The 27,590-nt window shown below is 46.3% G+C and overlaps 1 protein-coding gene across 2 annotated transcripts in view; it reads right to left on the minus strand.

Annotated features, from left to right (window-relative positions):
- GET1 (guided entry of tail-anchored proteins factor 1) overlaps positions 1-27,590 on the minus strand; it is a 57,032-nt gene that overhangs the window by 23,574 nt on the left and 5,868 nt on the right. The window contains exons 3-4 of one of the 2 annotated variants that reach the window (XM_085860106.1): positions 4,963-4,989; positions 4,292-4,359 (exon numbers count right to left, since the gene is read on the minus strand). In XM_085860106.1, the coding sequence (XP_085716232.1) occupies positions 4,292-4,359; positions 4,963-4,989 (95 nt within the window). The remainder of the gene's footprint in view (positions 1-4,291; positions 4,360-4,962; positions 4,990-27,590) is intronic. The other variant, XM_085860107.1, reaches the window with a different exon arrangement.

A 27,590-nucleotide genomic window follows, 5' to 3' on the forward strand; every position in this document is an offset into this window, starting at 1 on the left:
GTTATAGATCACTGAACTCTGGGGAGGCCATCCTGAGGCTTAGATTGGGCCTCGACACAAGACGCGAGCTCTCCCTTATTCCCCTCCGGGAAGGGAACGTAGGGGTTGGGAGTAGGCCAGGTGGCAGGATAGGTTAGCCGAACAAGGACGATAAAGGGGGTTCGGGGACGATTTATAGTGGGGAAGTAAACATAAAAACAACAAAAAAATAAGTTGGGGCTAAATTGGGTTTCACAAATTAAGGGGGTGGGTATGGACAGTGACAGGCAAAGGCGATAGGTTGGGAGGGAGACCGTAGGGTAGGTCCGAGCCCGCCTTCCGAGTGGCCAGCACCACCACACTCCCTCCACCAACCTCCACTGAACGGCAAAGGCTGGCCAGCTTCATCTGCTGGCTGCGTTGCTGCAAGGCCTGTGCCGGCCCACTTCATCGGCAGCTGTTGTTTTGCTGCAAGGCCTGTGCCGGCTGGATCGTCAGCAGCTGTTTACTTCAAGGCCTGTGCCGGCCAGTTCGTCTGCCGGCTGTGTTTGCCTGCAGCGGCCTTGTTCTGCAGGCTGTGTTTGCCTGCTGCCTTTGCCATGCCATGCCCACTGCCCCTGTTCACCAGCCCCGTTCAATTTTTGCTTTGCCCCCACCCCTGTTCATTTCCGTGTGCGCCAGGATCAAAGCAACAGTTTGCAAGCTGCAAGAACTGCCCTGTTGGCAGCTACAACACGGGCCTGCAGTGGCGGCCCGTGCACCGTGTTTGCGTCCATCCATTCATCCATCCATCCGTTGTGCTCATTGCGTGTGCCACTTGAGCTGGCACGGAGACTGCGTTTGTGCAGCCCATGCACCGTTGTGGTTCACTGGGTTCAGTTCAAAAGGGAAGGCCTTGGACTGCGTGTGAGCAGCCGGCCACGTTCCCTGTCACCTGCATTGTTCGAGCCAGAGACTGCATGCGAGCAGCCTGGCTCCCTGCTAACTGCTTTCTTTTTGCAGAGTCCATTGATCCTGGGCCATGGTTTAGTGTAAAATTTGTAAGTTAAGGTTAAGATGTACTGTAAATATGAGTGCGCCCCCGGCATGTACGTCTTAGCGCCGGCAATTTTATTTAAGTCGTCCGTGTGAGTGGGTTTGTTTAGTTAGTTACTCAGCCCTCAGGTTATTTATTTTGGGGACACGAATACCATGAATGTCGCACTCAGGGATCCGTAGGTAAAACGTACAAGGGGAGAACTACACATGATGGCACACGAAAATTTGACAACTCGGGATGAGTCTGTAAAAAGGGGAGGGGGTAGTGTTGTGGTTGAGGAAATTCGCAAACCACCATTCAGGTCCCGTAGGTGATATATCTCTGTAAGTACATGTGTAGTTAGCCCAAACCCGTTGTTTAGAGGGAATAAATGTGATTCATTCGGGCTGCGACCCTTTAAGATAGCCGTTTTTCTGTTCTATCTTTATTTTGAACCAACCACGTCTCAACCTCCATCACACAACAACCACCGACCGCAACGCCGCTTCACAACAACAACAACGCCAACAGCCACGGCCTTTACCTTCACAACTCGCTCTCGCAACCATCGCATCACCGCCATTCCAAGTGTCGCCATGGCCATCATCGCCACAATAAACGCTCCACCATCTTCACCTCTCCTCCTTCTGCCGCCATTCCCGCGCCGCTTGTGAACGCCGAGCGTCAGGCTGTCCTGACCTCGTGCGGGGCGCGCGCCGAGCAGCGGGTGCAAAAAGCGGCCTTTCCGAGGGGAAGTCGGATCAGGAATGATTCACGCCCACTTCCGATCCCTCCAATCATTAAGCGCGGGGCGATTTGGCCCCGCCTCCAGGCGCGTCGGAGTAGAATCGATATATGCAAATTCGCGGATCAGGAATGATTCACGCCCACTTTTCCTCCGTCCAATGGGCGAGCGTGGCTCCGCCCCCGAGCCCATCCTGATCCGAAAATCTGCATATGGGTTCTCCTGTCGCACTATAAAGCGCCGAGCGCGGGGCGAATTGAGTAGAGAGTTTCTGTTTCGGGCTCGAGTTGGAGAGGTGTGGCGGCGGCGAAGTGTGGCAGCAGCAGTCAAGACGGGTCTGGAGGAGAGTCGGTCTGTCGAGGTTCGGCGTCTGTCGGCGAGCTGCAGAGAGGGGAAGCCGGGAACGCGGTCGAGGGCGCAGTGGAGTCGCTCGTCGCGGGACCCAAGCAAGCCAGCTATCCTCTTTCCCCAGAGCATCAACAACCCCCGCTGTTTCCCCCCGCGCTGAGATAGTGCGAAAAGGGGGCCCCGTTCCCACCCCATTCCAAGCAGTGCCAACGAAACCCGCAGAGGAGCGTGGAGTCGGGGCACCGCCGCCATTTTGCGGCTCATCACAAGACGGGTAGGCTCCACGCGGTCTCGGCCCCAGGCCCGTCTGCCCCCTTGTCGTAGAGGGTGGCCCCTTTTTCTTTTGAGTATGTGTTGTCGGCGCCGTCTGTAAAGTAAAACTGTGTAAGTGTTGCCGTGTGCTCGCGTAGTCGGTAGTAGATCTGCATTGTGTTTCTTTTGTTGCAATTGCTTTTGGTGCATAATTGTTGTGTTTCTTTTACATTTGCTTTTTGTGCATAATTGTTGTAATTGTATATGTGTGCTTCCGTTTGCCGCGGAATAAATGTGAATTATGTTGAACTGTTTTTCCCGTTTCGCTTCGTCTTTTCTTTAATTGAATCTCCATCTTACTTCACGTAAAGGGTTGGTCGTGGGCTAAATACGCCCGATAATTAATCGGAACATCCCTATCCCACGCGGGGGGCCGATTGGCACGATCGTGGTGAGGCCGAAAGGCCCACCCGTGACTAGTTCCCGGCGTTAGTCCGAGAGGGTCACGACGGAATTGTCCGTCCGGTGGGCGACGTGCCGCGATTCGAGTTAAGTGGCCGCTCGCACGCCGGCGGGCGCGAATTCGCAACAATATATATATATATATATATATATATATATATATATATATATATATATATATATATATATATATATATATATATATATATATATATATATATATATACATATATATATATATACATATATATATATATACACATATATATATATATATATACATATACATATACATACATACATACATATACATACATACTGATGAGCCAAAACATTAAATATAATCTTGTTACAATGGCACCTGTCAAACCTTGGCAATGATGCCCCCCCCCCCCATGGCAATTGCAAGCCATCAGTCAATATTTGATATTACTGTTCAAACGCCATTGCATTGGTAAATTAATCCCCACCATTACATACAAAGGCAGCAGAAAGTTTCGCCTACCTGGGGAGTTGGGGGGGGGCAGGAGAGCTCCGTGGACTGAGAAGGGGGCAGGAGAGCCAGCTGGGTGGTGTGGGGAAGTGTGGTGAATGGTTTAAAACAGTGAGTTGAGGTGATGCCGGTTTGGGTTTATATAAAACTAGAAAGCGCCTGCCCGCCCCGTCCCCGCAAAGCCCATCTGCATCTGCTTTTGGAAAAAAATAAAATTAGGAGTGAGGACGTAAGGAGCGAGGACGGGGACATTGTTCATGGCATATTTATCACAGCCTTTTCAGATGCTGAATTGTGAATGATATGCAACAACACATAAAGTAGCAGATAAAAATAAAACTGCAAAATGTAAAGCCGTTTGTATTCAGACGTCGTCTTCTTTAGACTATTCAAGGACAGACGCACACGGAAATTGAAACAGAGCTCCAATCAGTCAATCAATTAATCAATCTTTGTGATTGGCTACAAAGTGTTACTTATTCACATTGCTCTTCCAACGCAACACGAGGTAAATCTGCTAGTAGTATAATGAAAACTAGTCATCATAGACGTGGGGGGGGGGGGGGAATACGTTGAATCGTATGCATCCATTTTATTTGTGGGAAGAAATGCGTTCAAACTTGGTGGTTGTACTCAGGATATGCACGAGAAGGTTCTACAAAGTTGGAATGGCCACCTCCAACATAAAGTTGCCCCCCCCTCCCCTTGCCACGTCCATAGGGAGTGAATGTTTCCAGTTGGCATTAATTAAACAATGTGCAAATAATGTGTCCATACCAGGCAAGTTGACATAACATTTTAATCGACACAGCCTGAGAGCTGATTTCAATGTCATGATTTTCAGATAAGAAGGAATACTGTAATATGGAAAGTTGCTACAATATTTAACAGCAAGCAACAACATAGTAGCATTTCATGAATGCATCATTCCACCTATGATATAGCCAGTGATTGAAGACAATGATGCTTAGAGCAAATCTGATAAGGTTCGCACCTGGAGGATGTAAAAGGAAATTGTTACAATCCACTTGATCGATGTAAGCTGTGCAGTTCGAGCTTGTACTGTTAACGCCAAAGGAAATGTAGATGAAGGAAAAGGCATTAACATATCCATATCATAATCAAAAACCAGAGAGTTGGTGTCAAAGCCACCCAATGCTCACCTGTTTCTACATTTATCGTTTTTAAAAGACTAGTCTAATAATATTTTTTCTAAAGCATTGCAATGAAGTCTGATCCAAATAATTTTAAAGCAATATATGTATTTGTATATTGTAATCAGTAAAAAAAGTGTGGTAGATAAAAACATTAGAAAGTAAACAAATACCAAATAAACACAGAAAATATTTTGTGCCAAAAATACTGAAGTTCTATGAATTTGTGCCCAAAAAAATTATATGAATTTTCCAAAAAAAACTTTCAGTAAATGACTTTTGATAATTTATTGTAATTGAATTAAGACAAGAAGGATGCAAAAATATTATTAATACAATGCTGAAAATGGAAAGTGACATCCAGAGAGCAGATCATGTTATAGTGGCAGCATTATTAATGAATAAGTCGAACTACCATGCAGTATCATTTTTATTTGTAATTATGATTGCATCACAATTATAACAGTGCATGTGCAATGGTATTTATCAACATTATGCAATAATACATTACCTACTTTCCTTGCCATGAGAAATGAATCTGAAGGAAAAAGTAATATGTAGTGTTTTTACTTCACAAATATTGAGTCTGAAAAAGGTGCACCAACAAAATTTATTTAATTTAGACTTCATTGCATCCCGAGTACACATATTAAATGAATGGCAAGCATCTAGTAAGAACAGGCGAGCATTGGGTGGCTTTGACACCATCTTCGGTTGAAATTAAAAAAAAATAATTAAAATAATTTGTTAATTTCAACTTCACCACACCAATAGTATACCCCAAAGGAACCTCCATGCCAAATATCAGCATCCTAGTACACATATTAAATGAATGGCAAGCTTCAAAATAACTTGCACCAAAAACTTTAACATTTTCACGCTGACGCTCACGCTCACGCCAGGGGTATCGCTGTAACTCTGTTCTTCGAACAGGCGAGCTAAAAGAGGACTTGGGTGATTCAATTATATCTCATTATTAGCAGGGGTACCCAGCGTTGCCTGGCAACATCAGGCCCCTCTTCCCACCCCACCCCTTCCCCTGCATCCTCCCACCTCACACCCTGAGAGACAAATTCATCGATATGGCTGAAAAGTGATGGTATCGATGTTTATCCTTGTCGCCATGTAATTAATCTGGGGCGTGTTCAGTTACCAAGTTTCTTGGACAGCCCTCGCCAAGTGGCTTAAGTACTCCATGAGAAACCAATAATGAACGTCTAGCTTGGCAAGCGCAAGCTAGCTGCTTGATAACTGAACACACCCATGGACATTTCAACAGCATACAATACATACAGAACGCCAACAAAAGGACATTTTTTTAAAAAATTAAAAACTTCAAATATTAATCATGACTATTTTCATTGCAATGAAAACGTATACCTTGTTCAGTTTTAAAATGTACATAAACTCAGAGGTGATGATGAATGTACGAAAGTGGACGTGTACATTTCATACAACTTTAAAGAGCAGGTTTTGGGTCACTGATGACTTCGTGATTCGAGAGTTGTAATCACATTAATAATCGTTGGGCAATTATTTTCTTACATTTGAAACTCAAAATATTGCAAAATTAACTTTTAAGTCAAAACTTTTGTGAGTGATCGAAAAACAGACCGGAATTTACCAAAGATGCTATGATGTCACGTTCTCCGAAAACTTCGTGAACATTTGGAAACAGCATGTGAACAATGGTGGGATGCGAATCAGAGAGTGATTTTAGCGGCGATGAAATTGAGTGTTTTCATTCTGATATTGCAGAGGACGAGTCTGAGGATAATGGGAATTTATACTATGGAGTTTCTGGCCCTGAGCCATATAAATTTGAGCCACTTGTAAGTGCCAGAAAAACGGCCTATTTCGTGTACAAGTGGCAGGACTGACTGCCCGGCAGTTCACACTGACAGACTCCACCAGACAGATTGGTTTGTAGATTTTCATTTTCTTGTTCGATGCATAAAATAATGTAAAGTTTGATTCGTCTGTGACTTGATATAATAATTTTAACCCTCGTGAGACTCAAGAGTCAGAAATAGAATGAATCTATAATGGACCCAAATATATTATACACTGTAGCCTTGGCGTTGAAGTCTTTCTGACAGCTGAGCTTGACCCTAGCGAAAGTGAACAGTTAGAACAAACCCCAACTTTCAAGAGACTGTTGTGGCATATAAATACCAAAACATGTTTAGCCTCATTGGGAAATATTCTCCCAAATTTAGAAAAAAAAAAAAGTGGAAAATTGATCAATTTTTTACAATTGAAATGAAATAGCTCAATTTGCTGATGCTGTTAAAAAAGTAATTTAATCAACAATAAGTTGTATTGATTTGTTGAGAATTTTTTTCATGCTTGTGTTTTCAGAAAGTTTATTTATGTGTTTTTCCATGTACTCTTTAAGACGACATCTCAAGGTGTTTCTCACTTAAACTCAACAAATGATTCTGTGCCAGAGCAGTATCTGGAGAACTTGTCAACCAACAACTCATATTCACAGAGTGGTGATCAGATGTGTTTATGCCTTCGTAATCCTCGGCTGTGAAATGGTCACCACAAATGACAAGTCTATCGAAAAGGATCCTCTTTACCCATTTTCTTTGGGGGAAAATTTGCCCGTTTTGTTTGTACAAATCTTATCCACTGCCGGCGAATGTTTGATTCCTTCGGGAATCGGTGGGAGTGATTACCCGTTTTCCAGGCATTTTCGCAAAACATGACTACACACGTATGAGGCATGATGTACAAATATCCAAATAACTTTGTTCTACAATAATTCAAAATAAAAAAGGATAATATAAACAGTTGCAAGCTCAATAAAAGCGAAAGAACGGCCCACTGAAATGGACACTTCTTCAATGAGTGAGTGAGCGTCCGCTTTGCTTTGGAGAACGTGACGTCAACATCCACATATGGCACGCGGCTGTTTTTTTTCAACAGCCTCGAGAAATAACAACTTCGGAGTTAAATTTCATTAATTTTCCCAATAGTTAGGCAACCACAATAGTTTGCATCGAACTATTCAATGCACATATAATCATATTGATAAATTTTCAGAACATGTTTGGTGACCCGCAACCTGCTCTTTAAAGTCTGTGAGCACATCATTTCTTTAAAGTGTACACGTACATCATAAATATCTCTCGAGAATTTCCCCGGCGGCCTCCCGACTAATTAATTAAGGACGCAGGTATTTCACGACCAAGGTGATTTTAATGCTAATTTACTTTACATAATATTACATGTCCATCAGATTGTTTATAAGCCTTAAAAAGTCGGGGAAAAAAACAATTTTTTTTTTCAATGAAATGTCACTATTTTCTCGCCTCTGCATTTGAGAATTAACGTTCCTTCATTGGGCGGTGTATATTACACCGCTGTGGACAAAACATGCATTACCTCGTTTGAGTTGAAATCAAAATGTACCTTCGTTTCCTCAAAATGGTATCTTCATTTAACTCTAGAAAACGCATTGTTCAGTCTTCATTTGCACATCAGAGGCCTATAAACAATCTGAGCTATGTAGAGCGAAAAAGGTGGCGATTTCTGGATGGCTTGAGGAAAAGGAGTGGGAAGGCGTGGCCTGTAGAATGGGCGGCGCTTACGACCCAACCACAGACCCACACAACCACTCACAGATACAAACTCAGCTTTATATTGCTGCGGTTCTGCAAAACCGGCACTCCTCTGAGGCAATGGCACCCACCATATAGCAATTCTAAGATAGTTATCTCATTATTATTTGTTTAGTTAGCCATTTCCATATGTCAAGTGGGTAAATGGAAAAGATGCGTTGCGTCAGGCTTTTAGTTAGGTCTTCAATCCTTTATCATTTCATTTATTTCACCTCTTTACTTCCCTTTATCTCATACATAAACCACGCAAGCAGAATGGTACCGATATCAGGAGCGGCGAGAGGACACAGCGGAAACATTTGCACATGCGCGCCATTTTCCGTTCAAACGGCACGCCAGAATCCAACCCATTCCTCGCCTCAAACCCCTACGATGCTCACCACAACACTTACCATAACTCTTCCAAATGCCTTCTAAAAATCCTCACAACCTACATTCAATGCCTTCACCACAAACGCCACAACTACGAACAACTTACCTAACCTCTTCGCCAAAACTCCACAACTATGACCAACTACCCCAACCTCTTCGCCACAAATTCCACAACGCTTCCCTCACCGCCGCAACTGCCATCAACTCCCTGGACGCTAACCACAGTCTCCGTGGATGCCGACGGAATGAAGAGTCAGTGTTTGGGCATGTAACTCGAAGTGCAAATGTGCATTGGGGGTCATTCAGGGACGTGCAGGTAGCTCCAGGGTTTCTCCAAATAACCATGCTCGAGTGGAGTCCAATGCACGTTCAGGGCCGGAGAGCGCTCCCGAAGAGCATTGCCCAAAAATTATGGAGCTCCGTTGTGTGGCAAGGCTCGAGGGCAACTGAAGCCATTTTCAAACAGGGCGACTGCTATGGGCCAATGGGGGAGCTTGGGAAAGCTGACAGGGTTATTTGATCCAATTTTTGGCTCCTCCCTCGCTCAGGCTTTATAAAAAGGAGCAATTCAGCTCGTTTGCTCCCTCTCCTTCATCCCGGCTCCGTGCGGCGGTTGTCCAAGATCTCTCCTCCAGTGTCCACGCAGAATCTCTCCATGAGCCAGCGCAACCGAGCAGAGAGGGCGGAGCAGCCAAGTGAGGTGACCAGTCTGGAGCGAGCTGTTGCCAGGATGGGCCGGGACCGCTCCTGCGTCATCGCCGCTCAGTTTCTGCTGCATTTAGCAGCCAATATTCACATTTATATACCTCTCACATCTCCGTTAAATCTTTCTCTCGCGCATCTTTTTCGCCCATCTACGTCTCATCCACTGAAGACGCACAAGCTAAGAGAGCATTACTGATTCACACCTTTCACAGCTTCCTCTTACATCATGCCGCACGACTCACTGCACTGCATCTTTACCTTCCACTTCCACACTGTAGACACCCTGTTTTCCTCCCTCCACCCCCTTCCGAAGCGATTGGGTTGTGCCGGGCCGTCAACCGTGCCAGATAATGAGGTCGCTACACCTCAACTGTCTCTCCTCTTCCTAGGCTACTTCTAACTTCCTCGAGGGGGGGGGGGTGTATGCGTGTGATGGCGCCTGCTATATGCCCAGAAATTATGGTTAGGAGAAATAAAAGTAGTCATAACTTTGCACAGAAATGACACATACTAAAATTACCACCAAAATGTTTGTATTGAACTGCTCTCTAAGAAAACATAAAATGCAAATCAGATCAATATGTTGGTCACCAGAAGTCTGGTGTTGGCTTAGTGGTTAGGGTGGCGGCTTGGGATCCCAGTATCCTGAGTTCAAGCCCCGTTGGCAGCTGAATTAACACAAGGGGGTTGACTCAGCCTGTCATCCTTCCGAGGTCGGCGAAATGAGTGCCAGTGTACTGGTCCCGGTGTATGCCCCGGTTAGAATAGGTGTACCATATCCCTGTGTGTCGTAAGAGGCGACCAGGGTTGGCGTCAGGAAGGGCATCCGGCCATAAAAACATTGCCTCACAAAAAGCCAAACCCCTGCACAGCAGGGAAAAATGGCTGTAAAAACGGTCACATGTTGGTCACCAGAGATTAAAAGGTCACCAAATGTGATGAGAACTCGTCATATTTAGCAATTTTAGGCTTCAAAATGGAGTTTCAAATATATATCTCACTGAAATGTATAGAATAAAGATCCTGTGAAGCATTCAAGCCAACAATGTTGAATTGTTTAAAATATTTAATCAGTAGCAAGTGGAAGAAGGTTTGTGGTTTTCAAAAAGGGCACAAAATGCATTTTCTCCAGGTAATTAAACACTTCTGTCTGCATTGCCCAATATCCCCAAAACACTATCACAGAACAAACTAGAAGGGCACTTGGTAGAGCACATACCTCCACCACACAATGCCTGATCCACGAGAACATATCGGGCCCAATACATTTTTGAAATATGCTATGTATCGTTTTTGGCCTCATCTCTCAATGGTGAAAAATCACTTTAAAGATTAAATAATTATCGTATCCAGATTTAGATTTGGATCTTCATGAAAATCCAATCAATTTGTCCTTGTCACACACCCAAACATCATTTCCAAACATCAACACACACCCAACGTGTCCACCAAGTTTCCTCCGAATCTGTCCACAATTTTTTGAGATATCGTGCTATTTATCGTTTTTGGTCCTATCTCTCAATGGTGAAGAATCATTTAGAAAATTCTAGTAGCCGGATCCAGATACAGATCTTCACCAAAATTTAATCAGTTCGTCCTTGGTGCAAACCCAACCGGCCCACCAAATTTAATTGGAATCAGTCCACCACTTGAGATATCCTGCACACAAACAATAACAAGAAGACATCATGTAGAGCACGATACTTGCAAAATCCATAAAACATTTGACCTCAAAAAAGAATTTGTGGTTGAATTCAATGACCAAATATGCAACTGCTCTTAAAAATCTGAAGTCAATGGATGAAAATTGCCAATTTTAGAAATTCGGCCTATGTTGACCTCAAAAATAATTGGTGATAGAATTCAGTGACCTGATATGGAAATCCTCCTCAAATTTCTAGTCAATCAGATGAAAACTGAGGATTTTAGAAAGCTCATCTAAGTTGACCTCTGGCCTACATTGACCTCAAAAGTAATTGGTGGTTGAATTCAGTAAGCTGATATGAAAATCCTCTACAAATTTCAAGTCAATTGGATGAAAATTGAGGATTTTAGAAATTTCAGATTAGTTTACCTTTGGCCTTTGTTGACCTTTTGACCTCAAAACAATAGGCTTCTTGCTTATGACAAACCCTACGATGTGGTGAAGTTTTGTGAAGATCGGTTTAAAATTGTGACCTGCAGGCAATTGACAAACAGACAAAAGACAATAACACAATCGACTGACCAAAATATGTGAAAAATCTTCGATTTTGCAAGAAACAGACAGACGGACGGACAGAGACATAAGGGTGAAAACATAACCTCGGTGGCAGAGGTAATTAGTTTTTAATATCAAAAACTGGATCGGTGGAATACTCACAAGTAAACCTGTTCATTGTATTTTTCAGGGTTGCCAATCTGCAGATGTGAAAAGGAAACATGGTTGATCAACAACACGGCACAAACAGGCCTGAGATAGCAGCGGTTAGCATCGACCGAAAGACCAGCAATTTGAAGAAGCTAAAGACTGATAAAGGGAAAATATACTCTGTGTGTGTCATATTCCAGGGCAATTGAAAAAATATATATAAACTGGACAGGATATTAGCCCAGTAAGTAAATACACTCAAGTCAGTTTTGAGCTCAATGGCCCAATCGGTGGCAGCGAGACTTCAATCTGATGTTGAACAGGACTGGTTGGACTGTAAAACAGTCAAAATGGCATTCAGAATGTATAAACACCTGCACTTATCCTTAGAGCTTCCTGCGAGCACAGATAAACTGGCAAGGCGAATCACATCACCCCACAGCAACATGTAGTGGTTCCTCTCGTTTTCGGCCAATAGTCAGTCCCTCCAGGGGGGGGGGGGTAAGACAAGGTCTGTAAGGTCAGTCTTGTCGGTTTAAAGCTTCAGTAACCTGGGTCATTTGTAAGAAGAGATTCTGTGATGGAAGGCGACACTCAACTAAAATTACCAATCCACACCAAAAATCCTTTATTGAGAAAGCACAACAGCTGAACTCGCAAAATACTTTGTTCCCTTTGCAGTGGGCTGGGCATGAGACGGTTGCAAAAGACATGCGATCACACCATGTGCGTGAATGCATTCAAAGTTGCTGGGGTATCAACAGGCAAAAGCTATCGGAACAATTTTGATGCTGCATTTCAATATCACAGTCATTAAATTCAGGTCAAGTCAGATTAGATCTCTGACTTGCGACAGGTATGTAAACCTGTACCAACCCATTTCATGGTCTGGTTGTCGGCGACTAAACCGTCTCTGCCACCAGGTTTTCTGATGAGGAGGGTGTATGGATATGGACATCCAGCAGGATTAAAAACATACTTGTCAAAGGGTGGAGGAGCTCCTTGTGAGCCAACGGCCATCCATTTCTAGTGCCCAACTGTGTCAGCGGACGTCCTCCTGCAGTTGGGTTTCTTTATTTAGGAGGTTGGTGGCGGGATTTGCACTTCTGCCACCGTAAAACACTTAATTCCGCAAAATGCAAAACCCCCCCACCCCCTGAAAACCCACTCCGTGGGAGTACCTCCTGTGCTGCTGCCCTTCGCAAGGCAGCTCACCGGATGACGGGATTGGGGCAAAGCCTTCGGGACGCCCATTCCTTGATGATAGAAGGAAAAGCACGGGGTAAACTTCCTGGGTCAGTTGCAGTGGTGTGTGTCGGAGTGTTGCTGAGGTGTCAACCACCAGATGGCATCTCCTTAGGTTAACCTGAGGCAGTCCCTTTGGGTGGGTACCTGGAATGTCCTATCCCAAAGAAAGGATGATCACCTGTCCCTGCTATCTGAGCTCAAGCATTTGAACATTAGTATGGCTGCACTCTGTGAGGTTCGGACACTGAATGGTGGCGAGATCATAGCAGGTGGTTACACCTATTTGTCTGGTCGCTCTGATGGAGACTATGCCCCCAAGGAGTTGCTGTAGTTGTGTCCAATAAGCTGACTAATGATAATTGAGGTAACACCGGTCAATGAGCATATTACAAGACAAAGGATTTGTCACTCCTTGGGTGTCATTTCCCTGGTCTCTGTATATGCTCTGACTGGGCGAGTGATCTCACTGTGAAGGCCGCATTCTATGCCACGCTCGAGTCTGTGGTTGATCAGTGCCCCAGACGAGATACACTTCTAATCTTGGGGGATTTCAATGCATCAACTCGAACTCATGGGGATAGTTATAAGACATGTGTTGGTCCCCAAGGGTCTGGAAATGTGAACCAGAATGGCACGAAGTTCCTTGACTTTGCAAGAAGTCGTGGACTTGGCGTGGCTGGTTCATGGTTTCAGCGCCCACAAGCTCATCGCTGGGCTTGCTATTTCAACGTCGGTGGTGTGGCAAAGGAGATTGACCATGTGCTTGGTGATGGTCGCTGGATGATGATCCAGAAAAGCAGGGTCAACCGGAGTGCTCAGTTCTTCAATACTGACCACCGGCTTGGTGTAGCAACTCTGAAGTTGCAGCTTAAATCGGGGAGAATGGTACCATCCCAGCTGAGGCTGGATGTTGGCAAGCTCAAGGATGAGAGGGTTGCTGAGGTGTTTGTGAATAGGCTGAGTGGGGATTTGAGGGGTCTGGGTGCTTTGGGGAATCCTGAAGAGTTGTGGAATGCCTTCAACACCACCATCCTGGATGTTGCCGGTGTACGTCTTGGAACTCACCATAGAGTGAAGCAGAATTTTAGCCCTCGAGTGACACTGGATACCATCAACTAGTCGCAGGACCAGGTTTAATGGCAGAGCTGAGCCTTTCAGTGAGTTGAGGCATAAAACTGTACGTGCACTGAGGGTGGACAAGGAGGCCTATGTGCGAGGAATCTGTGAGGGGGTAGAGCATCACCTGTGGTCAAGTGATTCTCGCTCTCCTTACAGGGGAATTCACGCATTGCGTTCCTCCAAGCCCATCCGTCGGTGTACTGCAGTTAGAGAGGAGGGTGGTTGGCTCTTGAGAGAGAGGAGTCAGGAGTCAGAAGTGAAGGCCCGCTGGGTTGGTCACTTTAAGCGGCTGTACCAGGCTGATCCACCAGCTGTTGAGTTGGATGTCAGGGGTGTTATTATCCCGATTGCTGAACCTCCAATCAACTGTGATCCACCTTCATTTGTGGAAACACAGGCTGCAGTGAACCCATTGAAATGGAGTAAAGCAGCTCGGATCTGTGGCATTGAGGCTGAACTTCTCAAGGCTGGTGTAAATGCTGTAATCCTGTCGTTGCCTGCAGTTCTGTGTTCTGCCTCGAAAAAAAGCGTCAGCCCAACTGACTGGACGAGGGGCCTTGCTGTCCCTCCCTGGAAAGGAAAGGATGATCGCCAGGACTGCAACTACCTTGGGGTGACGCTGCTTTCAGTGCCGGGCAAGGTCTTTGCTCGGGTTCACCACCATCTGCTTGAGCACCAGCGCCCAGCGCAATCAAGCTTTCCACCAAAGAGGTTAACAATTGACCGTACCCTTGCTCACCGAACGCAAACGATAGTTTCGGCAGGGGCTGCTTGCAGCCTATATTGATCTCTGCAAAGCATTCGATTCAGTGAATCAGGATGCCCGCTGGAGTATTCTTGGTCTTCGGGAGGTACCACCAAAACTGATCAATCTGATGTCTGAACTATATTCTGGGACTGAGGATGCTGCGAGATGTGGTGATACCATCTCTGACTTATTTCCAGTTGTTACGGGAGTTCGTCAGGGGTGTATACTGGCCCCCACACTTTTCAGTGCTTGTATGGACTCGATTCTGGGGAGGATGTCAGAGATATCAAGCTGTGGTGCATCGTTTGGGAATGTCAAGATCTCTGACGTTGATTTTGTTGATGATGCAGTCATCTTTGCAGAGACTGTGGATTTGCTTTTGGGGGCCCTCGATGTGCTGAAAGAGGAGTCGGAGCCACTGGGATTACAGGTTTCCTGGGTCAAAACTAAGATCCAGGCTTTCAATGACATCTTTGGTGCTGCCATCTTTTCTGTAATTGCATGTTGTGAGGATTAGGATGTTGAAGTCACAGAGAGATTCACTTACCTTGACAGTGATATTCATGTCTCTGTTGGCTGTGATCCAGAGGTGAATAGACATCTGGGTCGGGCCTGGTGAGTCAGGAATTCACTAGATCATGGGGTGTGGCGCTGTCGGTACCTGTGCAGGACAACGAAAGTCAGATTCTTCAGGTCCTTGCAGTCTTGATCTAAGGATGTGAAACTTGGACTCTGACCAAGGATCTGAGACAGAAAATTGATTCCTTTGCTATCAGGTCTCTTCCAGTGTGACCACTCCTCATTTTCATAAATGCCAAGGTGAACCAATGAAAAAAGCCAAGAATTCACAAGGTTTCAGAAAAGCGATGATAATAGAAAACCTATACGCCAAGAAAACCTATAGAAAACCAAGACGCCAAGGTGAACAACGAATAGCCAAGATCTTGTGAAAAAAAGCCAAGGAGTGGTCACACTGGTCTCTTCGTAGAATCCTTGGCTATCGTTGGTCAGACTTTTTGTCCAACGAGCAGTTGCTGAGAGACTCGAACGAGATTTGTTACACTGCATAGTCCGTGAGCGTCAGCTTCGGCTGTATGGACATGTGGCTCGTTTTCCTGACGCTGATCCTGCTGAACAGATTCTCTCAGCAAGGGAGCCTCGTGAGTGGAGGAGGCCAATGGGCCGACGATGTGCCTCATTGCAGTAGGTTGATCAGCATCTCGAGGAGATGGGGATGGGCCAGGCATATGCCTGGGGCATGGCCAGACAGAGGCCCCTGGAGCGGGGAAAAAACGTACCGGCGGAAAGTGGACGCAGCGACGCGCTGCTCAAGGAATGGAGGTCCCAAAGGCTTTGCCTGACAGCTTTCAAAATTGTTCCGACAGCTTTTGCCTGTGGATACCCAAGCAGCTTTGAATGCATTCATGCACTTGGTGTGACAGCATATGTCGTTTGCAACCATATCATGCCCAGAACTCTGCAAAGGGAACAAACTATCTTGCCTTTTCAGCTGTTGTGCTTTCTCAATTAATGATTTTTGATGTAGATTGGTGATTTTTTTGATGGTCGTCTTCCATCATGGAATCTCTTATTACAAACGACACAGGTTACTGTAGCTTCAAACGTACAAGACTGACCTTTCAGACCTTGTCTTGACCCTGGAGGTACTGGCTATTGGCTTAGAATGAGGAACCACGACATGAAGCTGTGGGGTGTTGGCATTTGCCTAACCAATTTTTCTGTGCTCACATGCAACTTTTTGGATCAGTGTAGGTATTTCTCTACTTTCGATGCCACTTTGGCCATTTACAGTCCAACCAGTCCTTCCGTTCAATATCAGATGAAAGTCTCTGCCACAGTCAGCCATAGAGCTCAAAGCTGATGTGAGTGTATTTACTGACTGGGCGAATATCCTGTACAGTTTACCTTTTTTGAATTGTCCTGGCATATGACACAGATTTTATTGCACCTTTATGAGTCCAACTTCTTCAAATTGCTTGTCTTTAGGTTGACACCAACTGCTGCTATCTGAGGCCCCTTTGTGCCATGTTGTTTATCAGAATGTTTCCTTTTCACATCTGCAGATGGGCAACCCTGAAAAAACAAACAAACAATGGACTGGTTTACTTGTAAGTATTCCGCCGATCTAGTTTTGTATATTAAAAACTTATTTGCTCTGTAATATGTTTTGGGTATATTGGGAAATGGAGATGTAAATGCTTAATTACCTGGAGAAAGTTGGCATTCTTTTTGCCCTTTTTGAAAACTGACGTTCTTCCACTTGTTACCAATTACATACTGCACAGGAAACTATCCAATATCAAGCATGGTTAGGTTCCTGGAAAATGCTGCGATAGTTGAAACCGTGATCGTGGAAACCAATGGCCAATGGAAAAGCAGGAATTCGGTTCCTGGGCTTCGAGAAGATCAACAGTAGCCATAAATAAATGCATTACTATTGAAATAAACATGTAAATATGTACATAAAGCAGTGTTCTGGGCCCTGTTCTTTTTCTGGTTTTCATCAATGATCTCTCAGACTCTGGAAAATCCTCTATCTCCTAGCTGATGACTCCACCCTCTGCCGTACCATCTGTCATCCCTCAGATCAGCAAGTAGCAGCCTCTTCACTCTCTGCAGATCTGGATAAAATCACAAGCTGGTCCAACACATGGAACATGTCTTTCGGTCCTGACAAATCTCACTCTTACTATGTCTTTCCGAAAGGACAGTCTGGATGAGACTGCTGTGCATGAGAATGTGTTGGAAAACAGTGGGGGGGGGGGGTGGGGGGGGGGGTTGAATCCCAGAGTCAGAAATTAAGTGTTTGGCAATAAGTTTCGTATACGGAGTTGGAAAATGAATGTTTGGGAATTAGTTTTGAAGGACAATGAAGGTTTGAAGGATAATGAAGATTTACAAATGCAGAAGAGTACGATGGGGAAGGGTCTACTGACAATCATCGACCCCATAATGGGAGATTGTACAGATGCCACATTTTCTCCTCAAACCAAACAATGTAACAACTATATTTTTGCCTAACGTCCTAACCTTTGTCTGCCTTTTGGTACAAGTAACTTTGTCCATCACTTTACATTTGGGCTCATAAAAACGGTGCGGGAGAAACACAAGGCTCGTAATGGAATGTAATCGTTCCCACATGGGACACAAACAATGACTCATCTCAGCTCAAAATGAAATCCCATGATACAGAAACTGGAACACGATTGGTGGAAACCTGCGACAATAGAACCCGTGATATTGGAGGTTTAAATTCAACATGCGTGGTTTAAATACTCAACAGGATCTCTATTCTAAACATTTCAACCAGAAATTTATTTTTAAAAAAAAATCAATTTCAAGGATAAAATTGCAAAATATTTGACAAGTTCTCTGATTTTAAGCAATCAAATCTGGTGACCTTCATATTGATCCGATTTGCATTTTATATATACGTAACAAGTAAATGTTATTTTCTGTGTGTGTGTAACACCAATCGCACCAAAACGACTTGGCCAATTGCCACCAAACTTGGCACATGGACCAAGTTCGACCTCGTGGTGAACTTGGGCTACTTGGTTTCATCTGCAGTCACGGGGGGTTTGGGAGGGAAGGTCGACGAAAATTCTCTATGTTCATGTGTATCGTGTAGCGCCACCCGGTGGTGGTGGCGGAAGAGGGTATTACAAGTTAGCTGTGGAGATAACTTGCATTTTTGCACTGTACATATCCCCAGAGTGGGAAGCCCCAAAGCCAACCTCCACTAATCAGGAAAGGCAGGGGAAGAAGGGAGGCTGGGAGTCGGGAGGGAGGGGAAGAGGTGGGAATCCGGAGGGAGGGAAGGTGGGGTGGGAGGCCGGCTAATCGGGGTCAGTGCCCTCAGCACACACTCTGATTACTGCCGAGCGTCACAGTGAGTGTGCGCTGGCTGACAGAGTAAATTATTGGGGAAGAACATCCCATCTCACCTTACTTGTGCACTGCATCGGACCAATAAAGGAAAAGACAACCGAGACGGATTGGAAATAGCAACAAATAATTATTTATTTCAAACACACAAGCAAGCAATCAATTAAAAACAAGTATTTACAAGCAAGAAAGCCAAAAGGCACATATTAGCAAATTTAACCATAACACGTATTATTCTTCAATCTTACTTTAAGAAAAGACGGCATCATTCATTCAGGGGCAAAGAATAAAACAAGGACTTAAAAATAAAATAAAACTAATGAATGGAGAAAAGGAAAGCAGTCTTTCCCTCTCTCCCTCACCTCACACAAATATACAGGAGAATGGGGAGGAAAACGGATGGGGAAGATGTGAAGCGATGGGGACACGCAGCTGTGTCCCTGAGGTGCCCAGACCTAGTAGGTGAGTCCTCTCTGGCGTCCCAGATATGAGAGCTCGATGTGCGACTCACCCTTCGCTGCCTCAAATGTTTCCTCTTGAGGCCCCTATCGATGAGGTGCCGCCGTTCACCCTCCTCGTCCTTTCTCTGTGGTTGAAAGGAACAATAGGGCAGGATGACGCTCGTGGAAGGAGTGTTATTTTTTCAACAGAAGCTCGAAATCAACTGCTCGTGAAACCTTCCTTTCTTTACCCTCACACGTTTTTGTTCCCCTCATGAGCCTTCTCAGTCTTTTAGTCTTCTGCTCATGCGAGCTTATCCTGTTTGTTTCTCCTCTCTGCTTCCCTCAGACTTCTGCGACTGCTGTCTGCCTTTTGCTTCTTCTCTTCCTGCTTTCTGAGGCATCTGCTCAGTAGCGCTTTCGCCCCTGCTTGCACAAGCCTGTCCCTCCGCTTCTTCCCCTCCTCCCATTGGTGTGCAGCCGATAGGGGCAGGTGCACAACATCACTTGTGGAAATTGCCACATTTTGAGGTAGCTTGCAACGAAGCCCCCACCCTCTTTGCACGCAAAACCGCAACGAGAGCCCCCAGCCCAATCTTTCGAGCACTAAACACCCAGTCACACTGTTTTGCACGATACCACGCCCGCGAGAAGTGCTGCATCTCACAGGCCACGACAAGCACCAAGCACTACTAACATGCATGTGAGAGCACCCGATGGGCCACCAAGTAATGCGCGGATGGAGGGAACACGGAAAGGAACCCCGCATGACCAAGGGAAGACCGAACAGTCGCAGGATTGAAGGTGGGGCTGTTGAAAGGATGTTTGATGGAGGGGAGATTATTAGTGGACGATTGAAATGGGCAGATGGAGTAAAGGAGGGAAGATTTTAAGCAACGGAAGGATTGAACAGAACGATGGTGTGAAGGAATAAAGATTGAAAACAAGAAAAAGAGCAATCAGAGATTGCAGACCCTTGCCAGGATTTCTTTTGAGTGGTGTATTTTCGTAGGTTTTAGGGTAAATCCAATATGACTACCAAACCATGTGACCTATGACATATGTGTGAACCTTTTGTTCCTCATGGACAGGCAGTCATATTGTTACGGCTGTGGAAATTCGCAATACACCATAAAGGGTCCTCAGGTGAGATATATCGATAAGTTCATGTGTAGTTAGCCCACACCTGTTGTTTAGAGGGAATATGTGTGATTCATCCAGGCTGCGATGCTTTGAGTTAGCCATTTTTCTTTCTCTATCGTTATTTTGGACCATTAAGCCGCCAACAACTCGAACACCACCACCTTTGCCTCTTTACCTCCACCCCGCAAACATCGCTTCACCGCCATTCCCAAACCACCACAGTAAACCCCCCACCACCTTCGCCTTTCTCCTTCCACAACCATCGACCTCATCAGTCAACACCGAACGTCGTACTGTCCGAAGCCGTTCAGTGATTGCTGCCGAACGCAGCAAGCCGCGAGTGCAATGGATGCCTTTACGGGAGAGAAATTCGGATCAGGAAGGCTTCACGCCCCTTTTCCTTCGTCAAATGGGCGAGCGTCGGGCGGTGTGGCCCCGCCTCCAAGCACGATGAATGCGAATTCCTCTGGAAGGAATTCGGATCAAAAGAGGCTCACGCCCCTTTTTGCCACACCAATGGCTGAACAGAGGGTGGCGTGGCCCCGCCTCCAATCGAGTTTTGATCCTAAAATCTGCATACAGGCTCCTCCCCCGGTCTATAAAAGACGCGAGTCTGTGTGGAACTCGCAGTAGTGTGGGGGTCGCTCGTCTCGTCGCTGGAATCGAGCCACCTTCGCTTTCACAAGCGACCAAGCTAGCTAGCCATTCCCCTTCGCTCGACCCTGAGCATCAACAATTCCCCCCCCCCATCCGCGCTGAGATAGTGCCGGTGGCCCCGTTCATTCCCCACCCTAACCGTGCTTGCGCGGAGCACGCCGGAGAGAGCTCACCGACCACGCCATGGGCACGGAGTCGGGGCGCAGCTGCGTGGATATTGCGGCTTGCCCGCCATCGAGTCACGAGGACGCGGGTAAGACCTTTTCAGTCTCGTGGACCTGGCCGCTCCTCCAGGTTCCGCGCACATTTGGTCCACGGACCCCGTCTACCTCCCTGCCTATGCGGAGGTCTTTCCTGTTTATTTTGAATGAATGATGTGGCACCGAGTCCCGACAAGTATAATTGTTTAAGTGTTGTCAATAATTATAGTCAGTAGTAGTGCTTTTGTTGCACATTGCATTACTGCCTTACGTGCGTGTGTTGTGTGTGTGTTGTGTGTGTGAAATAAAGGTGCTTGCTCGTTGAACTGTTTCCCGTTTCGTTGCGTCCTTTCCTCTGTTTGAAAGTTCCATCTTGCATCACGTAAGGGATAGATAGTGGGTTGAAACACCCGATAAATAATCTGAACCGTCGAGGTCGACGATAACTCCGCTCGGTTATCCCTGCAGCACGGAACGAGCCGCTTAAGCGGTTCGTGTCCGAAGTCGACCTGTGGCGAGGTGCGATCGCCCCGTCGACCACTCGCGCAGGTACTGAGGTAGGTCGAATTTGGCGAGCAACCCTATCCTGCGCGGGTGGGCAATTGGCACGATCGTGGTGAGGTTAAACCCCCACTCATGACTGGCTCCTGGCGGTAGTTCCTGGAGGTTCACGACTGAATTGTCCGTTCCGGTGGGCGACGCGTCACGATTCTAGTTACGTGGCCGATCGCACGCCGGACGGGCCGAAATTCGTAACATTGGTGTACAGGAGTGTGGGATTCGAATCCACCTCGGTCTCCAACTAAATTTACGGAACCGGATCAAGGGCGAGTGAAGCGACCCTCCGTGTTCCATTAAATTACGAGCAATTTAAATTAAATCCCTTTGGAGAAATAAGATGGAGTTTCAAGGCGAGCGGGAGCCGGGGGTATTAGAAATGTATATGTGTAGTAATGTAGAATCCATGGCCCGGGATAGTACTTCTTGTAATGTTAATCCGTGGGGAAGCTCAACCCCATATTCTGAGCACGGACTTTACCGGCAAACTGAGTCGCATAATGGCGGCACGATCGCACCTCAGCGCAGCACGGAGCGAGCGGCTATTTATAGCGCGGCGAATGGCACGACACGAGGCGAACACTCAACAACCGTTTCAAACCACGTGGGCATGGCAGGCGAGGCAGGCGGACATTGGCGGGCTTCGGAAACAATTGGAGGAAGAATGGAAAAAAAAGTTAGAAGAGCAAAAACGGAAACACAATTTGGAAATAGAGCAACTAAAGAAAGAGGTAAGATCAGGCAATCAGGACAAAGAAAGCCTGGAAAGAACAATAGAAAGAAATAAGAGATGGCAGGGAAAAGTAGAAGAGAAGGTAAAAAGAGAACAGAAATATCAGGAACAAAGGGAAAAAAGCAAAGTTGGAGTATGCGGAGATGAGAAAGAAAAAGGATACGATGTGGAAGGAAAGGGATGAACAGAGAGAGGAAAAATGGAAAAAAGTTGAGATACTGGAGCACAAAGCCAAAGAGAGGGGATTACAAAACGAACTGAGAGTGTTGAAAGAGGAAAGAACGGAGACAGAGAGTGAAACGTTAAGGGACCACACTGAGCAGATTGAACAATTAGAAGCCAAAGCAAAGTCGGAGTGTGCGGAGATGAGAAAGGAATTGGAAAAGAAAGCATCTGAGTTGCAGAAACACCAAAACAAAGAGAGAGAATTACAAAACGAGTTGAGGATGGTGAAAGAAGAACGAACGACAGCAGAGAATGAAACGTTAAGGAACCACACTGTGCAGATTGGCCAATGGAAGGAAACCACGAGATTGCAGAATGAGATGAAAGAAAGATTAATGAAGGAAGAACGAATGAGACAGGAGAAAAATAACGAGATTGCAGAATGAGATGAAAGAAAGATTAATGAAGGAAGAACGAATGAGACAGGAGAAAAATAACGAGATTGCAGAATGAGATGAAAGAAAGATTAATGAAGGAAGAACGAATGAGACAGGAGAAGGAAATAACGAGATTGCAGAATGAGGAACAAGAGAGACAGTGGAATAAAAAACAAAAAGAGTATGAATTTGAAACTGAACAACAAAAGGAAAAAAATAGGTTGGAGTACGAGGAGAAAGTGAAGGAGCAAGGAATGAAGCAGGAAGGAGAAATCAGTCAATTGAAGGAGACGAGATTGGAGAAAGAGGAACAGTGGAATAGAAAACAACAAGAACATGAATTTGAGGTTAACCAATTGAAGGAAACTATGAGGTTGGAGAATGAGGGACAGGGGGTGAAAGAAATTAAAAAAGAAAGACAAGAACAATTAAAAAAGAAAGCAAGGGGGAAGTACGCAGAAATAATGAAACAACAACGAACGAAACAGGAAAAAGAACTAAGCCAAGTGAAAGAAACGATGAGATTGGAGGCTGAAAAGCATGAGGAACAGTGGGAGAGAAAACAAAAACTATACGAGTTTGAAATTAACCAGCTCAAGGGGAGAGCAAAATTTGAGTCCACGGAGATCGAAAAACTCCGGAAAGAGAATGAACAACTCAAAAAGCTCCGAGAGGAAGAGCGACTCAAATAGGAAGGAAAATGGAACCAGGAAGAAATAGAAATAAGGAAGGAGAGACTGCACGATAAGGATGGGGTTGGGGACGAACACACACACACACACACACACACACACACACACACACACACACACACACACACACACACACACACACACACACACACACACACACACACACACACACACACACACACACACACACACACGGAGGTAGTGGAGGACGATAGGGGCGAGCTGGCAGAACGTGTGGGGACCCGGTGCAAGCAGCTGGATAGCCTCCTTCGGGAACGAAGGGAGACGCTATGCTCCCTTGAAGCTGATCTCGACCAGGTGAGTTCGGTCGTGTCAAGCGGGTTCGAGGGGGGCGAGTGCTGCGGACGAGTGCACGGAGAGCTTGGGGGGTATGGAGACCCCGGAAACCCTTGGGGTGGCACAAATCCCCAGTGTGGTAACGAGTGTGGTCGAGGTGTGCGTTTACAAGTGTGGAGAAATGTGTGCTGAAATGCACGCAAAGCGTGGGTGAAAGGCGTTGTGTGAAAGGGACCGCGTGTGTGAGGAAAATGGTGTGCGAGGTTGCGAGTGAGCCGAGGTGCGTGCTTCCCAGCACGCCATGTGTGGATGAGGCACCGCGTGCGAGTGTCACCGCGTGTGTGAGAGAGAGCGGTATGTGAGGGAGATGACAGTCGGCATGCGGGAGCACACAGCCGCATCTCCAAGAGTGAGTGTAATGGTGAGGTGTGCGAGTCTCGTGACACGCGGGAGTTTGAGCGTGTGGAGGGAATGGAGACGACGATGGCGACAGAGGGACAAAGGCCGAGTAGTGGCCGTAGCTATTGTGGGGACCACGCCGGGTTTACCCAGCTGCCAGCGCGAGGTTCGGGCCGTGCAACGCACGAGGCCGCCACGTGCACGCTTGCGGGAGTGAAACCCAGTCCGGAAACACCAGCAGTGAATGTTGCTGATCCCGCGGACGGACAAAGGTTAGGCAGGATTACGGATTTGGACCGGATGGGTTCTCCACGCGGGCGGGTGTGTGAAGCTCCAACGGGCAGAGCACATGCGTTCGCGTGGGGAACCCCTCGAAACGCGAGGCTTGTTTTTTTTTTTTTGATGCGCGGGGTGACGTCATGGCTGCGTGTATGGTTCAAATCCGGCAGGAGGGTGAATCCCTGCCGGATGGTACCGTCCAAGAGGGAAGAGGTTACGCGAACAGCTGCCATGTCACGCCAAAGGTGCGCGGCTGTGAATTGCCGCACTGGTGCGCAGTTAGCGAGTTGCCGCGCTGGTGCTGCGCGATGGAAAAAAAAAAAAGCAAGCCTCGCTTCAGGTGAACAGGATTCCCTGGGCGAGGGGTGGAAGATCCCCTTGGCCTGGGCACAGGATTCAACTAGTTAGGTGGAAGGGTAAGTGTTAGACCGACTTCATGGGGCAGGGGTAAGTCCTCATGGAGTCCGTGGAATGGATTAGGGAGAGGGATGCAGTGAGATTTAGGAAGGGAAATGGGATGATTTTGAAGACGGTGACAGACATGTGGATGTGTAGAGGGAACGTAGCTTAGCTACGTAGATTAAAAGGAACGACGTGGGAGCACGAGTTAGTTAGGGGATGCAGATAGAAGAATGGCAGTATTCAGCGATGGAGTGAGAAGAGGATTGAAAGGAAACTTGATGAGTGAGTGAGGCCAACGGGCCTGTGTGTATGGAGTGATTGTGGAATGCATGGTGCGATGAGTGATTGGGGGGGAGGAGTGACTCCCGCCCAAGGGACCCCGGGGTCAGGATAAAGTGAGTTAGTGGGTTCGTTAAATTGAAAAAAATGGAGGTCGTTTTGTTGTTGGTGGGAAAGTAGGCTCGAAACCCGTTTGGAGGGGTGCACGAGCCCTGTTGACGGGCTGGGAGCGTGGCTGCGAAAGGTGAGTATCGCTGAGTGGGTACCCTGGGCACCGGGCGAGTCGGCCGCGGTAGGCCAAGGGCCCATGGGGGGCCGAGATAGTGTAGTGGGCACGGGTGCGCCCGCATGATGCGGGGGCCCGGGGCGCCATTAGCCGCGTGGGCAGTGCATTGGGCACGGGCACCTAGGGAAGGGGCCCGGGCCGCCAGCCTGCCACGTGAGCGTTTCAGGGGAGTCGCCAGGGAGGGCACTCCCCGGTGTTTAGGGAGCTGATAGGCACGGAGGCAGTGTAGTGCCCGGGGGTGCCATCGTTGGGGAATCGGCAGAGAGTAGTGCCTGCCAAGGGAGCCACGCGTCCCAGCCATGAGACCGTTTGAGGGCACGGAAGGAGAATTGGGGAGCGAGGCCTGAAATTTGAGAGGACACCAACACAGGCGACGGGAGTCTGGGTTGTTAGAACCAATAGATTAAGTGAGAGGCGCTTGTTGAAAGCCACGGGGTAGTTTAAGAGTTAATGGTTAGGGTAGATTAGGAAGTGTACCCCTCCGCACCATCCATCCCTTCGCTCTCGTTGTGGGCCGCTGGACCCACTTTGGGTAAAGATCGCTGAACTCCGAGGAGGCCATCTTAAGGCTTGAGTTGGGCCTCGACACAAGACGCTAGCTCTCCCTTATTGCCCTCCGGGAAGGGAACGTAGGGGTTGGGAGTAGGCTAGGAGACGATAGGTTAGCCGAACAGAGACATAAAGGGGGTTAGGGGACGATTTATAGTGGAGGGGGAAATAAAAATAAAAACAAAAAAAAAAAACCAGGAGCGACTCCTTGAGGAATATCTGCCTAAGAGAGATTCCGATGAGAATCGTTCTACAGAGCAACCATGAAAAATATGCGTTTGCCTCATAACGTCACCAAATGACGTCATAATGTCTTAAGCTTGACATATCCAGAAAGCACTCATTGAGGTGTTCAATTTGAGGTACTACACGATATGGTTCCTAAAACTTGAAAATTTGACCCTGAGGTCAAAAACTTTCGACCTCCAGCGCTAACCATGAAGGTCAAGGCCAATCGCCACCAAAAACTAATCAGCTGAGCGCCAGACCATATACTACATTCCCATAAAGTTTGGAGACGATTAGATTAAAATTACTCAAAAAAAAAATAAGGGTTTCGTCGACTCCCCTGATTTGCGACAAAGTGACCTTGATCTTCAAAATTTTATGCGCTGAAAGGGACCTCTATAAACCCCTGATATGCGAAGTTACAAAATTTTCCAATGATAACTGTGCTCTGCAGAGTGATTTAGACGTGATTAGAGACAAAAAAAAAAAAAAATGAAGGTCAATGCCAATCGCAACCAAAAATTAATCAGCTGAGCGCCAGACCATGAACGATATTCGCATGAAGTTTGAAGACGATCCGATCAAAATTACTCAAAAAATAAGGGTTTCGTCGACTCCCCTGATTTGTGACAGTGACCTTGACCTTCAAAATTTTATGCGCTGAAAGGGACCTCTATAGGCCTCTGATATGCGAAGTTACAAAAATTTCCAATGATAACTGTGCTCTGCAGAGTGATTTATACGTGATTACAGACAAAAAAAAAAAAAAAACAACAAAAAAAAACATACAAGCTGACTAACATATCTTGCAAAACTTCGTTTTGGCAAGATAAAAATAGCAGGGTAGTCCACCATAGCACTATTCTAGGACATCCTCTGAAGACATTACGGGGCTCCAACCTTTTACAGCACAAAGCTCCTATTTTCTCATCTTTGCCCCCTTCAGGTATTTGGTACTGGAATGATAATTGACGATTTCCAATTTTGGAGAATGACACCATTATGCAAGATCCATTGATTAACTAGAACTACGTTGTCGATGGCACACCATCGCATATTCTCGTGCGCACTGCTTTGTCCCATTAACGCTCGGTGAAATTTTATCTTGCAAAATGGATTGACTATTCTTTATGACGAAAGACTTACTATGTTTACTAAATCAGAAGTCATTGCAAGCATGTCAACATTTTATGAAACATTAATTTAACACTGTCCAGCAATATAGAACTGTGCATCAATTTAATCATAGGAATGAACTGTGCATAATATTAATTACTAGCCGAAGCCCCATCACAGACGGATTCCGTTCATTCAA

The sequence above is a fragment of the Eptatretus burgeri genome, chromosome 16, assembly GCF_056783735.1.
Source record: "Eptatretus burgeri isolate ZD-2024b chromosome 16, Ebu_testis_v1, whole genome shotgun sequence".
Taxonomy (NCBI): Eukaryota; Metazoa; Chordata; class Myxini; order Myxiniformes; family Myxinidae; genus Eptatretus; species Eptatretus burgeri.